Below are 15663 nucleotides of genomic sequence, written 5' to 3' on the forward strand. Positions count from 1 at the left end.
CGTCTGGAGGACACACAGCTTTGTGTTGAGCGTTCACAAGCCGCTCTTCCAATAACGGTGAGACACTGTGAGGAGACAGTGGTAAAGCAGGGTCGTCCTTCAAACAGAGGATCGGCGGTTCAATCCCCGGCTCCGCTAGCCCATGTCGATGTGTCCTTGGACAAGACACTTAACACCAAGTTGCTCCCGTAGCTGTGGCTCCGGTGTGTGAATGTAGTGTATCTGCCATCAGTTTGTGAAAGGGTGAAGGATGACGCGTAGTGCTGAAAGCACTTTGAGTGGTCGGGAGACTAGAAAAGCGCTGGTCAAGTACAGTCCATTTATTTTCGACACTACTTTTAAAACACTTCCACAATATGTTTCAGACGATGCTCGTGCACAACAAGAACTCAGTGATGGAGCTATTTGCTCGTAACCCACCTCTTAGATTAAGGAGCCAACCCACACACATTAATGGCAACATCCACTCCGATTATCATCAATTCTGCACAAATCAGACATAACTTTGGAAATAAAATGCGATGCACTTCACAGTAGAGTGGAGCCGAGCCATCTCACTGAGAGTGACTCTGACAAGCAGGACGTAGAACTAGGAACTGCACTTGGCATGTAAAGAAACTAACTATATTATATTTTGACCTCCCAGCTGCTGTCTCATGTCTTGATCTATGAAAGCCTATTTGCTTTCTGTTCCGGAGGCTATGGTTTGATGAAGGGTTCATTTGTCTGATAAAACCGCTTTATTCCAACCCACTGGCAGTGACTCCATCAAGTATAATCTGCTCTTCTTTGTTTGGGCGCCTCTGGGTCATCTCATCAAGGGTGTCCCTTAACTCTGCAGCTATTTGTTCTGGTCCTTGAGCCCTTAGCTGACTTAACTCAGTAATCTTCTAGTGCCAGAGCCATCTCTCTTCATGGCACACAACATTACATGCTAATTATTTCCAAACGTTGACTCGGGATTCCTCGACCACCCGAAACCGCAACTTTTTAAATATTAAAATTCGGGTTCAAAGTGCCGTTTAAAAGAGTTGTGCTTCCTCCATCTTTCACCGGCTACATTGATGAACTCAACTCAAGTATTTCAAAATCTTCTGTTCAGAAAGCAAAGAGGACACAACAAAGTCTGTCCGCTGGGAGAGGCTCAGCGGTGGCTCAGCCGTGCCAAACTTTAAATTATACATTTCCCTCCATCACATTGAGGCTCTTGATTACTTGGATTGATCCTGATGAAGCAGTCACTCGCCAAGATTGAAAAGCGAAATCAGGAGCACCTTGGCAACCACAAGATGACGTATACGCAAACATCTCCATTAAACAATGTCAGCTTCGCTTCCGTTACCTTCCAGCCGGTGCAGGTTTGGCATCTGGCTCAAGAATCTATCTCACTTTCACCCAAAGCATATGGCACTGCAGCTCTTCTTTTTTTAACAACAACTGTCTGCTTATTGGAGGTAAGCCAGCCACCTTTGCTCAGTGAGAATATGGAGGCATTCACGCTCTCTGTGACATTTATGCAGGACATGGTTTTAATTACCAGACTAATCCCTCTCTTATTGGCGGCACAGAGCAGCTCATAGGGCTCATAGTGTTGTTTGGCATCAGCTGTTATCACTTCAACGTGCTCTTTGTCTCCAGAAGGACTCCCAGTTGTCCGGTGTCTCTGTTTAGTAAGCAATGGAATTCATTGAGCCTTTGTTTGGACAAACACAATTGCATGTAATCATAGGAGGGACTCATTCATTATATTACGCGTGTTACGCTGCTGTACTCTTGAAAGTGGCTTTACCTGTTTGAAATCTAAATCATCTTTGAAAGTGCCTAACTAATAGCATTCTTTCTTTAAAGGTTGAAAGAAGGTAAAATAGCTAAATGTGATCTACATGGCACTAACTACAGCCTGTATTAATGGAGCTGAAGCAGTAAAAAGATTCATGTGTGGCTCTCAGCTGCTGAAAAATTGAAAGTTCTAGTGTAATAAATCTTTAAAACAGCTCTGACAGCTCCTTCCCTGCAGGTCGCCAGGTGGTGACAGGGTGGAGTTCTGTGGCTCTGAAGGTCCAATTACTGTTATTGTTAAAAAAAAAATCTTTTTTTTTTCTTTCGCATCCATCATCTTTTGTCCATTACTGAGTCTTATATTATAATTCACTTTTACTCCCCCTGACTTCCATCAAAGTCACCCTGGTCGCAAACCTATTGACTCAGATGGTAGCATGATTTGGAGACCATCCAAACTACTTCACCTGTTTCACAGCCACTATGGGCGATGCAGATATAAGTGATATAAGTGATTCTGCAAATGCATGGACTATTTCTTGTCTCAGATACATTCAGGAACTGCTTTTGATGGGTAGTGTAGGAGGAATTGTGACGAGTGTGAGGAGTTTACATGAGTTGAGTTGAGTGGGGATCAGAGTCCGAAGACACAGGGACCTCATAAGCAGCAGAGTAAAAAAACACTCGTCTCAAACAGCTCGTCTCAGTCTTAAGGTCTGTTCACAGCATGACGCCTGTTACAGCAGCAACACGTTTGATGCTGCCTTTAGAGGAAGTTGGATATGTTTTTTTGAGTTATTTTTCATGGAATTTTGGATTTATGGATCAAACACTTTTAGATTTTGTTTCTTACTTTAGCTCAGCTAAATCTAGCTTGCCTTTTTACATTGGTCATGAATATTTGATTTTAGAAATTTTAGCATAAACTCTCAGAGCTTTAAAGATATTTAAGAGACTGTTCCCCGTAAAGCATTTTTCTGCAAACAGAAGCTGTTAAAAGCGCATTATGGATGGAAAGGACAAGAAATGTTTTAGACAAATCAATGTCATGGCCACCAATAAAATATTGAAATGATGAGTCGTCATACACGGTTCGAATATGAATATTATTATTTTCCCCCTGATAGTATTCTAATGAAGGTAAAAGGGATATTTGTGTTTAAAAAAGAAGTAGGCGATAGAAGCACTGCTCCATGATTCCAGCGCTGCAGTGTTGTGTTTCCCATGTACATCCTCACCTTCTTCTCGTCTCCCTCCTGCAGTAGCTGCATGTTGCTGCGTCGCTGGCTGTCAGTTCTTCTCAGCGTGGCGCTCCGATGCTCAGGCAGGTCCGGAGGAGGGGACACACTCCGACCCTGAGGGTCAACCCAGGTATAAACATGGTTGGTGACATAGCCACCTGGAATCCGCCCGACTGAACGCACGGAGAGGCAAAGCTTTTTACTGCCCTTCAGCACCTGAGGAGCGGAGAGGAGAACCACGTTATAAACACACAACAAAAAGGTAAAAAAAAAAAGAGTACCCACAAATCTTCAATCAATTTAATCCGATTTTCTAAGGCCATAGAATACGTAAACATAAATCCAAGCATGGTACACACACAGTGTGAGGTTGTAGCAGTGAATAAAGTAGGGCACAATAAACTCGGGAGAAAATGAAAGATTACAGAGAAGCAACCCATTTTTGCAGTGCTTCAGACTGCAAAAACCCCAAATGACCATCCCCCCACACACGCACACATCACACACACACACACACACACACACACACACACGTTTCTAAGACATTTCTACTGAAAATTGCTGTTGGCTGTGCCTCATTGCCTTCTGATAGCTCGCTGTATGTGCAATCCCTCTGCAGATCAATGTATTCCCCTGTGCCCGCTGGTCCGGAGAAATCAGACCGAACGGGGTTGAAGCTCTTAATGATCAAACTATCCTTGTGCACAACAAACACAAAGAGGACCTCGACTCCCATTCCAGACTAGAAATTATAACAAACACTGTCGATTTAAAAACAAGACAGTGTGTTCAATTCAAAGATGTATTGCACAAACTACATTCTCAATTAAAGGTGAAACAACCATCATTATTAGTGTACTTGAGACAATTTTATAAATGTTTTGCACTCTTGTTTTGTTTGTTTCATTTATCTTAGTGTTGTCATGGATGGTTGATCTTGTTTCTGATGTACTGTAACATGTCATTTTAATGACCTCAAGGGACTGGTTTTGGGAATGTACAGTGCATCGTACACTGCTTCTGAAACGGTTAATGTTTGTCTGTACTTTCTCTCACGAACGCTGTTGAGTTATATCTTGGTTATACATCGAACCATCTGTGAATGGTTCCACCCAGAACCCTCGCTGGAGGTTCTATTCAAAACCGTTGTAACTTCTAAGGTGTTCTACCAAGAACACTTTTATCTTCCAAAGGTTTTATCAAGAACCCACCCTGGAGTTTCTACCAAGATCTCTTTCATATTCTAAGGGTAGCTAGAACTCTAGAGGGCCAGGGGCTTGTGGTGCAGCCCAACCCCCCTACAATCATGGTTCACAATCAGTTTTTGGGGCTTGGTGGGCTGGTTTGTGGGCGTTCCCTTTTAAAACTCCTGCTTTCAACGATCCTTGAAGAACTCTATCTTCTAAAATGGGTTCTTTGGATGAAAAGGGTTTTTAATGGAGCCCCTAGTCTCACAAAGAACCATTGAAAACCCCTTTCTTAAAAAATAGGGCTCTTCAGAATCAAATGACTCTGTTTGGAACCCTTATTTCTTCGAGTGTATTAGCAACAAGGATAAAAGAGCTGAGACTAGATGCACCCTGAATGAAGCACGATACCAACTTCTAACATGGTAAAATCCCTACCAGGACCGTCTGTCTCCATCACAATCCATATTATTTCTGTTCTTGATGTTAAATATATTCAAAGCTTTTGTAACCTCTGTGTACTGTTGTGGATTCATTACTAAGGCATTGTTCACACCTATAAAGGCCCTCTTGTGTTTTAAAAAACATCTAAATCTCAAAGGTCAAACCACGATAGCTTCAGAAGTCCTTTGTGCTGACTCTGTGTGTAAGGTTAGTGAAAAGACTTCTCAAAGTAGCTCTGTGCTCGGTATCCAAACTCAATACACCTCCATTCTCCTCTTCGGTGAACCACAAATTATGCTAACCTTAACATTAATCTCCCCGTATTTGTCTTCCTCTGACAATACTTGCAAGCAACTACTAAAATGCTGCTGTTGGAATGGCTATTAACGTATACTGCAAGCAACAACTGAAATCATTACTTGTCACAGTGCTGCAGATTGCAGAAGAGGACCGTCTGCTCGAGCGCAGCGATCCAGCTGAATCAATTTCACAATCTTGATTTGTGCTGAGAGATAATAACTTCAATTCTGAGGAAACAAAACCCCGTCAGCACCGAAGATCACTGACTGGAGCAAAATGCCTGTCACCAACCCCTCCCTCTTCCACCTCCTTCCCTTTTTTATGGGCACCATCAATGCAGAGGTGTAGATAATATATAAGTTCAGCAACACATGAGCAGGCACACTGTAGTAACCCCTAACTCACACAGAGGGAAGGGGGGGAGAGAGAGAGAGAGAGAGAACTACAAGTAAAAAATAAATCTATCTGCATCCAGGAAGGCACACATTATCACAAATAGTGTTTAGCCAAAAAGGAAAATTGCCTGTCTTCATGATGTTCTTATTGTGTCAAAAATGTGACAGTATTAATGTCAAAGGCTTTCTCCTCGATATGAAATATGCACATCAGCAGCCCACGACATGTGTCCCATCCTTCTGAGCCATCAGATATCACCAGGAGGTCCTGGGAATCAAAATGCAATCAGGATCACACCGTCTGCAGACCGAACATGTTGGGGGAAAAAAAGGGAAACTGAAGTGGCATTTCCTTCAAAATCAAAACATTTCAATAAAATGTTAGAGGAAGATCTCAAAAATCTCAAAATACACAAAGTAACGTATTCAATGTTATGAGACTAGCTATCGTCTTGAATTTTGGAAATCTTAATATTATAATAAAAAACACAAATTCACCAACACGTAGGCAGGCCCACTGAAGTAGCCCTTTAATTTGGGAAGTGTTGTCTTTTCCTGGTATTTAAGGCTACATTACAGTAAAGTGATGTCATTTTCTAAACTTACCAGATTGGTCTAGTTGTTTTATGATTTGCCTTTACCCAATTAGTCATTACATCCCCATTACTGAAGATTATTTATCAAAAATCTCGTTGTTATTTTATGAATGCACGAATGCTCAACCAGACAATATTGTTGCAATGTCGACATCAAGGTATTGGGTTAAAAATATCTTGATACATGACTTTTCTGCCTAGCCCTACGCGTTTACATTGGAGTTAGTTGGAACTCGGGGTGTCATGCAGACGATAAAGGGTGCCTTGGTGCAGATCAAGCTTGGGTGTTTGACAAGTTGGAAGTAAGAACAGGTTGAATATGAAGTATGTAGTACTGCTATCATGGAACTGGGAAACAGCTGTCTCTATGTAGAGATAAGTTGATACAATGGAGGACAGACATTTCTATGGGCTGATGATATCATCACGACAGGAGAGCCGTTACAGATTGCACTGCAGCATCCACAATCTCAAACAGCTTTTTAACTCTAAATTACTGGGGCGTCTTTGTTTTTATTTGGTGATTGTCTGATCCAAGCACACTGGCTTCTCCCTTGGACACTTGGCCAACCAGCCACAGAGCATCACTTTGATTTATCGTTCCAAACAGAGCTGATCATGGCGCACGCTGGTCTGAGACACACACGGAGAAAAAAAAAGATGGAGGGTAATGGAGGCGACGGAGGGAGGGCAGTGGGTTTAACAAGCCGCTCCATTCTGTGAATAAGAAACAGGGCTGACGGACCGAGGAGCCGTAAAACAGTGGTCCTAATGCGGCCTCCCTGGAGGGAAGTGCTGATTGTGACACTGGGCTGATGAGGCTCGGGCCCCGCTTTCGAACAGAACAAACATAGCGGGGAAAATAATGAAATATATACCACGGCGTAATGGGAAATAGCAACGGCAGGTAAACTGCTTTCAGATGATGCCGCGGAACAAACAATACGCTCTCACGAGAGCGCCGGCAATCCATTTTATACACAAAAGCTGACGGCACAAAGCCCGGCTGTGGAATCCATCCAGTTTCATCGCTTAGAAATGCATGGCCGCATACTGTGGGAGATTTAAAGGCACCTGGCAAATGGCAGAGTAGAACTACAGAGAAATTGACTCATGAGACATGAGGGATTCAACCATAACCCCTAGTTATGTTAAGAGTTTGCATTAAATGGCCCCAATGGCACTGTAAACTCTTTTTAGTTAGAGTAGTTAAATCTCCAAAAGTTAGTAGGGATCATACCAAGATGTCATGTGCTAATATGTATGTATATGTAAGTATTTGAATATCAAAATATGTGTTGGAACGGCTGGAAATTGCCTATGGGAGTGTCTGTATGAGTCTGTATATGAATTCAAACAAGTCTACAATAATAGAAAATGTTTCTTTCTTTTTTTACAACATGCAAACTGCAGAGTCACTAAGGAGTATTGAGACTCTGTTCAAGGGAAAATAATCAATATATGTCGAAAAAAACAAGTTGTTGCTGTGCTCCGTTTTCGAGAAAACTAAATAAGTCTCTAAATCTAACACTGGGCCCCAAATAGAGTTAAGCCCCCACTGCGCTACCTTGTGTCCAACACACAAACACAAAGTCTCTGTTTTTATGAGGGTTTAGATGGGGTTCTGGTTTGGACAGGTGGATTTATGAGAGTAGAAGAAAACGGTCCACCAGTCGTCCGTTAAAAGCGTTTCTTCTTTGGTGCTGGCAGATGATCTGGCTACTTATTTGAAACCACTCAGCGCTAATTTGTTCCCGCTAATTGCACACGCTCGATGAGATGCTCTGAACACACACAGAGCACAGGTGAACACCGGTTCATCAAAGCGTGCACAAACCTGTGCACGGTCAAATCAAACATGCTTTCAAAGAATCTTTCTCTTATTACTGCACACGACTGAAAACATTGGGATGCATACTTTTACGTCTCATATCAAACCCTCAGGAAGAAAAGTGGAAGAAAAACTAGATTATTCTGACTACTCTTCACTCACATTCGATGGGAAGACACAATGAACACCTGGGAAAGTGAGCAGTATCTGAATTCATTTTTCCCTGTATTGACTGGATGCTCCGCAAGATGGCAAAACCCGACGAACACAGACAAATAATCACACAACACTCACATACACACACACACACACAGAGACCACCCAGCCATTACTATGGCTGAATGCCGCAGCCAATTGCAGAAGTGCAGTAAGATCCTCTAATGCCCTGTTCACACAAACAGACTCAAGCACTGGAGAGGATGCCATTCAATGTGAATTCAACCTTGTTGATGTCGCCCAGCACTACTCCAACACTCAGAAAGGCCCCAAGCAGCGCAACGACACAAAGGTTCAACCTGTTGTTCAGACAATATTCTGAAGTGCGAGAACAACTAATCCAGCCTGAAAAGATAGCATAGTTGTTCTATATATAAGAACATGATGGAGGAGAAGCTGATGATTTTCTACTGTTTCAACAAGCGACTGGGAGCATGGAAATTAGGTGCTCAACGCAAGCGTGCAAGCTCCGGGCTTGTTGGCAAGACAAGAGAGAGAAAGACTGCCACTTTAAATCTGTGTGTGTGAGACAGAGGTGTAATGGCCATCAGACTCAGCTTCCAAAATTCTTTGAAGACCGTAATAAAGTGTGAAAACACAGCTTCTCTCTAATCATATTAAGCGATCATGTTTTTATCGTCGCATAAAAAGTAAATGTCCATTAGCAAATTTAATTTCTAATCCGTGTATTGGTTGCAGTATTGAAAATGACTGCTCCATTCAGATGTTAAAAGCTTATGGATGTGATGTGCTTGATTTACAAGGTTATCACACTCTCTCTGGGGGCTTGCCTTTCGCTTCAAATTGCCTGTGGTAAACCTTTTCTGGCACTAATAACTGCCTCGAGCCGTTAAATGAAAGTTTAAAATATCAAAGGGACCTACACATATCGGTGATGTCCCTTTGGCTGTATTTGTACTCAGCGGAGCACAGGAGGAAGTCGTAGCGAGTACGTCATCTTGTATTAGCTTAAAAAGGGTCAGGAGATTAAAAAGGTCTCATTACTCTTCGTTGGCACTGCCGCATCGCGGGTTCACGGTGTGTTTGTCCAATTACAACCGGCAGCAGCGTCGGCGGGCTCTGGAGAACGAGCGAGCTGTAACGAAACGTTTGTTTGATGGCTTGTTGGAAATCCCGAGCGCGGCTGGGAGGGAAAGCTGATCTGTCAGCGGTGTGAATGGATCATATAGCCATCGATGCCGTGCGGCGCTGCCACAATTATCAAAGTCCAATCCATCTGTCAGCTGTATGTATTTGTGCCTTTGGGAGGGGAGGGGAGGGGTGGGGGGCAGAGAGACTGTCGATGAAGTGTTTCCCTGACACGAGAACGAAGAGTAAACACAGAGAATCACATGTTCTCTTTTTTTACATTCAGTTGGCACGTGTCGGCAGTGTTGCTCTGACAAGTAGAACCACAACGTGCCAGTCTCACACAGTGCAGTCAGAATACATTACAACAGTGTTGTTGGTGTGTGGGCACATTACATCTGGACTGAAACAGTGGCTAGGGGGGGTTTTAGCTTTATTATTGTTTTATGCGTTTCACTGAACTCAAAGATCGAAATAAACATTATGATTACGTTCACAACTCAAAGTGCTGGCATATTAACCTGGGGCTGTTAACAAACACTTTGGGTGAACACTTTGGGAGTCGTAGACCTTTTATACCCACTCTCAAAATTTAAAGACGGTGCAGCAAGTCAACTATCAAATCGAAGAAACCAGGAAATAAAAGGTGGCAGAACATCAGCGGGAAAAATACCAAACAACTGCTGATGATTTTGGTTCGGATGTCAAAGGTAAATATGATGACTTTGAGTTTATATCAACTATATATATATTTCATATACACATTAGACTGCATACAGTTCTGATGCTATAGCGCTGACAAAATGTATCCACAGACAGACAGAAATATAAACATCTGGCTAAGTACTCAAACCGTCTTCTAGCTCCCGCTACAATAAGTGTCTCCACAACATTTTGCCATTTTAACACAGACTCACAAAGTGCAAAAAAAAAAAACAGCGTCGCTGTTGCGGCTGGTAAATGTGAATGAATAAAGCAGGTAGGTCAACTGGAACAGCAGGTAAAACTGTTATGTTGTACAATTTGCTTTAACAGCTACAAAGAACTCCAGGGACTACTTTCTCTGTTAACTTTAGACGTTAGACTCAACTTTCGACTCAACTCCTGTGAAGTCTTTTCTGAAAGCTCCGAGAGGCTTGAGCTCCTTGCCCCGATCAATGGCATTGAGTGAATGGCCGATAGTCATTTTGAACAAAAATATCACACCCAGGTTCACAAATACCAGAAGTTTCATTTCAACAGAAACTTTCTCTGCACTGACTTACTGACTTGTGAGTACTTGCCAAGTGTGCGAGAATGCACATGCGCATTTTGTTGGACATAGAGAAGCAGTTTTTAGGCTCCAAATGAAGTAAACACTTAGACGGATTAATGAGTAATTGACACAGCCGCCAACATAGAGACTTAATGGAAGAGAGTTATCAATCACAGGGATTAGCCGGAGGAAAACATCCACAATGCTCTGCACCAAGCCATCTCCGCTAATCCTCCCGTTCCCCAATCCATCTCTCACTCTCTGTTTCCCTCTTTCATTTGAATGAATGCCCTAGACCACCTGCACATGCACACACGTATCCACACATCAACATACAAATGAGACAATGTGACAGACAGGATGTGTGCAGGAAAAGATTCAAATTGAAGTCATTAAGAGATCAACATAAACACTGTAACCACTTCTCTGTCTCTGTCTTTTCATTATTTTCTGCTGTTGAGCTCATCCTTCCATCACTCTTCAAGAAGTCACTTCATTAGATTTGTGTCATAATTCCTGCTGTATACGGCCTCTGTATTGCAGCACCTTTGTCATTTGTCATTTTAAGTGATGTCGTATGTGGCGGCATCTAGTGGTGAGCTTGTAGATTGCAACCAACTGAAACTTTTCCCGTGTAAGAGAACGATAAAGGAAATGTGAATAGTCCGATTCTAGAGCCAGTGTTTGGTTTGTCCTTTCTGGGCTACTGTAGAAACTATAGCGGTCGGCTCCGTGAAGAGGACCTGCTAAATAACTAAATAGAACATACTAATTAATATTAGATTCCATTTCTTTCAATAGATCCCTATTAATGTTACACACTGTACCTTTAAGGTCAACAGAGAGGCTGGAAACAGAAGAATGTATGGCTGTCATTGCTGTGACGGGGCTAGAGAGAAGGCAACAAAGTTAAACCCCTTGTGAAAGACTTCAAAACAGACCTGTCAACACATTTTTATCATGGAGACAACAGTTGCATTTTTAAGAATTCTAGCCGTAGAATACCAGGTAGAGCCTGAGATGTAAACACACAGTAAGTTACAGGAGAAAAGGATAAAATGACCCACAAATAATTAATCAACAATTTATCAAGACACAATGACAAGTATTTATTGATTTTCTCCTTTTCCATCTGGTTACTTGTGCTTTTCCCTATTCATTATTATGATGTTATCATATCATAATTACTTATTTTTTTGCCGCGATTCCTCGAGCCGTTCCCTGGATGTGATTCTATAAATATCATTGACATGTCTTCATCAAGTCCACCACCTCTTCATCACCACCGTGACCTCCAGAGTGTTCAGGGGGATTCAGCTGAACTCCACCACCACCAGCGCTTAGTCTCCAGGGATCCTGTCCTAATGTCCAATCTCCAAAGTTTTTCTCTGTTGCTCACCTCAGCAAATTCTGTTGTACACTTCTCCTTCTTAAGAAGAAACGTGGAGGTAAAAAAATGTAACTGCTTATTATTGTTTTGTCATACGTCATAATATCCTTTGTAATTTATGTTGTGTGACTCGGTTTGTATTCATGTTGGACAGGAGATATTCAGAGGTTTATGTTTATCGGAGCTTTTCCTTGGAACTTGAAAGTAAATTCTACTGCCGAATATTGTGTGTTGTACTTAGTGTTAAAAATGTTGTATTTAACTTTTGAAATGACTTTTTTATCCTCTCTTTTGTTTGTTTGTTGGGAACCAGTGCTGCTTTCCTCTTTTGAGATATTGTATGGGACTTGAGGTACTCTGGAGTAGTTGAAACGGATTTCTAAAATGTATTGGACCTCCTTGCTGTGAAACAACACTACTAACTGCTTCACCAAAGTGTAAAAAGAGGACACACAGATAGTTAATACATCTTAATTAAACAGTGATCAACATGGACACTGATCTGCTCGAAATTGTTTAAAAAGAGAAGGAGTGTCAGGACGGCTGGCGTGGCTACGGATCAATCTACCCTTCCACTCGTTTCATTTGCACCAGCTCATTAATCAAACTCGCCTCCTATAGCTCCTCTCATATCTCCTGTATTGAACTCCGTATCTCTCAGCGGCTGTTATTTATGAAGCCTGCTCCCGGACACAGATGCCCGTCGCTGATATTTACTCAGACTGAGAGAGAGCAAGAGAAAGAGAGAGGACAGATAATGGGAGCGTCGATTCGCGGCTTAATCTCTGCTCGGGGTCCCTTCCTCTCGCTTCTGTCTATCGGAATATAAAACGTCTGTGGGAACATTCACCATTCATGTTGGGTAAAGCATGTGCAATCAGCTGTGATGGGTCTTACTTATTAACAAAAGTGATGAATGGCGCTAAATTTTGACAAGCAGCAGCAGCAGATGTGGTTTCATCCTCCACAACAGAACAATGAACATAATCAAGCAGTTTGGGCTCAGAATCCCAGCGGAGCCCCGTCTCATTGTTTCTGCTTCAAAATCTGAGTGGCCATCAACTTTGCATCAAGCTCACCATTATACGATACAAAGATGGTTTTGTGCCTGCAGGTTTATTGCAGCTGCCATTGTTCTCACTGCTCACAACGAATCAACTGGAGCGCTTGTACCCACACTGATGTAGTCCTGCGTTCTGACGAGAGCTCTCCCCCGGAGCCATTGGAAAAGTGTCTGAGAAATCAAACGGGATGTTTTTTTTAGTAATTATCACTGCTTCGGCTCTCAGCCTCGCTCAAGGATAGACTCAAATTAGTGCAACTAGTGGTGCAACGGATCATAGAACTCACGGTTTGGATCATATCATGGATCGTATCACGGATCAGAGTCACGGATCGGATCACAGATCGGATCGGCACAAAAGAAAAAAAAGGGAGAAAATAGAACTTTTAGAGATCCCCCTGCATTATTTTTTGCCCCCGATACTAATTGCCGATCATTGATTTTGGCAGATACAGATCCCTTTGTAGTTTGATTAGAGCAGCTCGTCTACAAGGCTCCAGAGACTACTTTGTTGTAGTAATCTACAGTGGGGTTTTTCTTCATAAAAATATTCATATGATAAGGAAAGAAAATATCAGCAATCAAGTCAATCATATCACTTCTTCACAACTATACAGTCACCCGTAGAAGTGCTGCTAAACTCTGTGTAGTTGACACCATATAAGAAGTGGAGGAGGTAGTCATTGCGTCATCACCCATTGGTTTGTGGACTGGCGTTTTTAAGCCTCGAGTTCGTCGCCATGTTGAGTTTTTTTGCAACTAATGAACAGAAGTTACCATATTTGGAATGCGGAGGAGTGACGTAGAGACGCCGTATACGGCTCTGGTAGCAACCTGTCAATCACAGTAAGCCCGCCCTTAAGGGTACTCCGCTTTATGGTCTATTTTATTCTAAATGGACCATAATTTACTAAATGAACATCATGCTGTATTGAAGAAGACTTGAAACTAGAGATTGAGACCATAAACTCATGTTTACAATGTTTACTGAGGGAATAAATCAAGAGAGAAGTAGAGTCATTTTCTCATAGACTTCTATACAACCAGACTTCTTTTTGCAACCGGAGGAGTCGCCCCCTGCTGGTCAGTAAAGATAATGCAAGTGTTCAGGGCATACTGGTGTTTTTCAGTATAGATGCTTTAAAAGAGAGGCGCTAAAACTGAACATTTCAGACGGAGAGTGAATACAGGTATATTCAGACAGACAGTATGAAAAAAACAATGTGTTTTCGACATTAAAGCATGTAAACATGTGAGTAACCCAAAATACAAGTACCTGAAACTGAGCAGGATATATCTCCTCCAACATTTCTATTAATAAAGTAACTAATTTATAGTAGGGATGCTTTTTTTGTACATTATATTCGTGGTATAAAAATAAAATGAAAAACAAAAAAGCTGGTTTGATACATTTAACTGCTGTGAGCAGAACAACACACTGAAGAAGTGTAAGGACCAGTCTGAAGCTGACGACTGAACACATTCACGGCTGAAGGTAAACTCACATCAGGGGTCAAACAAGTAACTTCTCCGTAAGTGGGCCGCCTCACTGCCAATACATGTACCAGCTTCTCCACCTGAAGACTTTATTCATCTGCCCTCATTTCCTTAAGAGACACTGCAGGCGAGTGACATGAATTATGGAAAACAGGAAGTACGCCAAATAGACAGGAGCTGGTGCATGTCTGAATATCTTATGATGGTCTCATTATCCACCACTTAACTGTGAGCGTCTGCAAAGTGTGTGTGAGTATTCATGAGTGTGTGTGTGTGTGTGTGTGTGTGTTATGGTGTGTCTGCAAGTGTGTGTGTGAATATCTTTGTTTTCAGGCGAGTTTGTTTGTTTGTTTGTTGTTGTGTGTGGGAAGATCAAAAGAGTGTGGAGGCAGTAAAGTTTCTTCTGTGGTACCTGGATAAGAACCTTTTCATGCCTGAAGAGGTGCCGCATAACTAATGACTGTAGATAGTCATTTTATGCATCACTCTTCACTGCGTACATAGTGATTACTTTTTCTTTTAGTTTCTGTTTGCATGGGGCAAACTCACTAATCTTCCAACTCTAACCCCATGGAAGACAATGTGACGAACAGTGTTGGTGGCAAGACCCAACCCCCATATAAATCTGCTCTGGAAATAATATGGAAATGTCAACATCAGTTTAAATAGTGTGGTCCTCATTCTTTAAAACCACTGGGAACAGAACACTGGCCTTGGCTTCAAAGTTAAACTTAGCAGTTCAAGTGTGTTTACATCGTGTCTGTCCCCCTGCTGACTCAGCTGTCAATCACACACACACACACCCCGTCCCACCCCCTCAGAAACTTGGACCTTAAAGGAGCTTTTCTGATACAGCCACTTTCTTTTTTTTCATCCTGCCTACACGAAAAACATCAACTGTACATTTAAAGACCTTTATTTTATCAATATTATTTGACTGCACAAAGGGGACAATTTTGCAATTTAAGTTGGACTTAAATCTGAAATGCAAAATATGCTAAAGAAAAAATCAAAAAGCTTTTAGAGTCGCCTTTATCCCACAGAGCAGAGAGGAAATACGTGGCTGCAAGCTTCTCATCAACATGCCCGTCAAACAGCAAGCTGAGCCCACAGGAGGTCCCTGGGGTCTGACATCACTGGGGAGAATGGCTGATACATACCACACACACCCACCCACACACACACACTCTTCAGGTACACACACGCCCATTAAGACATTAAACGGTTTGCTTCATAGTGCTGTTTTCGTGAGCAAACACACACACGTACCTCTGTACATATGCATGTTGTAAGCAGCCTTTGTTCCGGGTCACCTTTGATGTGCACCGCAGTGTTGCCATGTGACATTAAAAACTAAAAAAACAGATAATTACTAAATCA

At 42.1% G+C, this 15663-nt stretch overlaps 1 protein-coding gene across 1 annotated transcript in view; it reads right to left on the reverse strand.

The window, feature by feature from the left end:
* The window catches only part of whrna (whirlin a), a gene marked incomplete at both ends in the record, with an annotated part of 122266 nt that overhangs the window by 65722 nt on the left and 40881 nt on the right, over window positions 1-15663 (reverse strand). The window contains one exon of the mRNA XM_079178528.1: window positions 3018-3236. Within this exon, the coding sequence (XP_079034654.1) occupies window positions 3018-3236 (219 nt within the window). The remainder of the gene's footprint in view (window positions 1-3017; window positions 3237-15663) is intronic.

Source organism: Pholis gunnellus (assembly GCF_910591455.1).
Source record: "Pholis gunnellus genome assembly, chromosome: 18".
Taxonomy (NCBI): domain Eukaryota; kingdom Metazoa; phylum Chordata; class Actinopteri; order Perciformes; family Pholidae; genus Pholis; species Pholis gunnellus.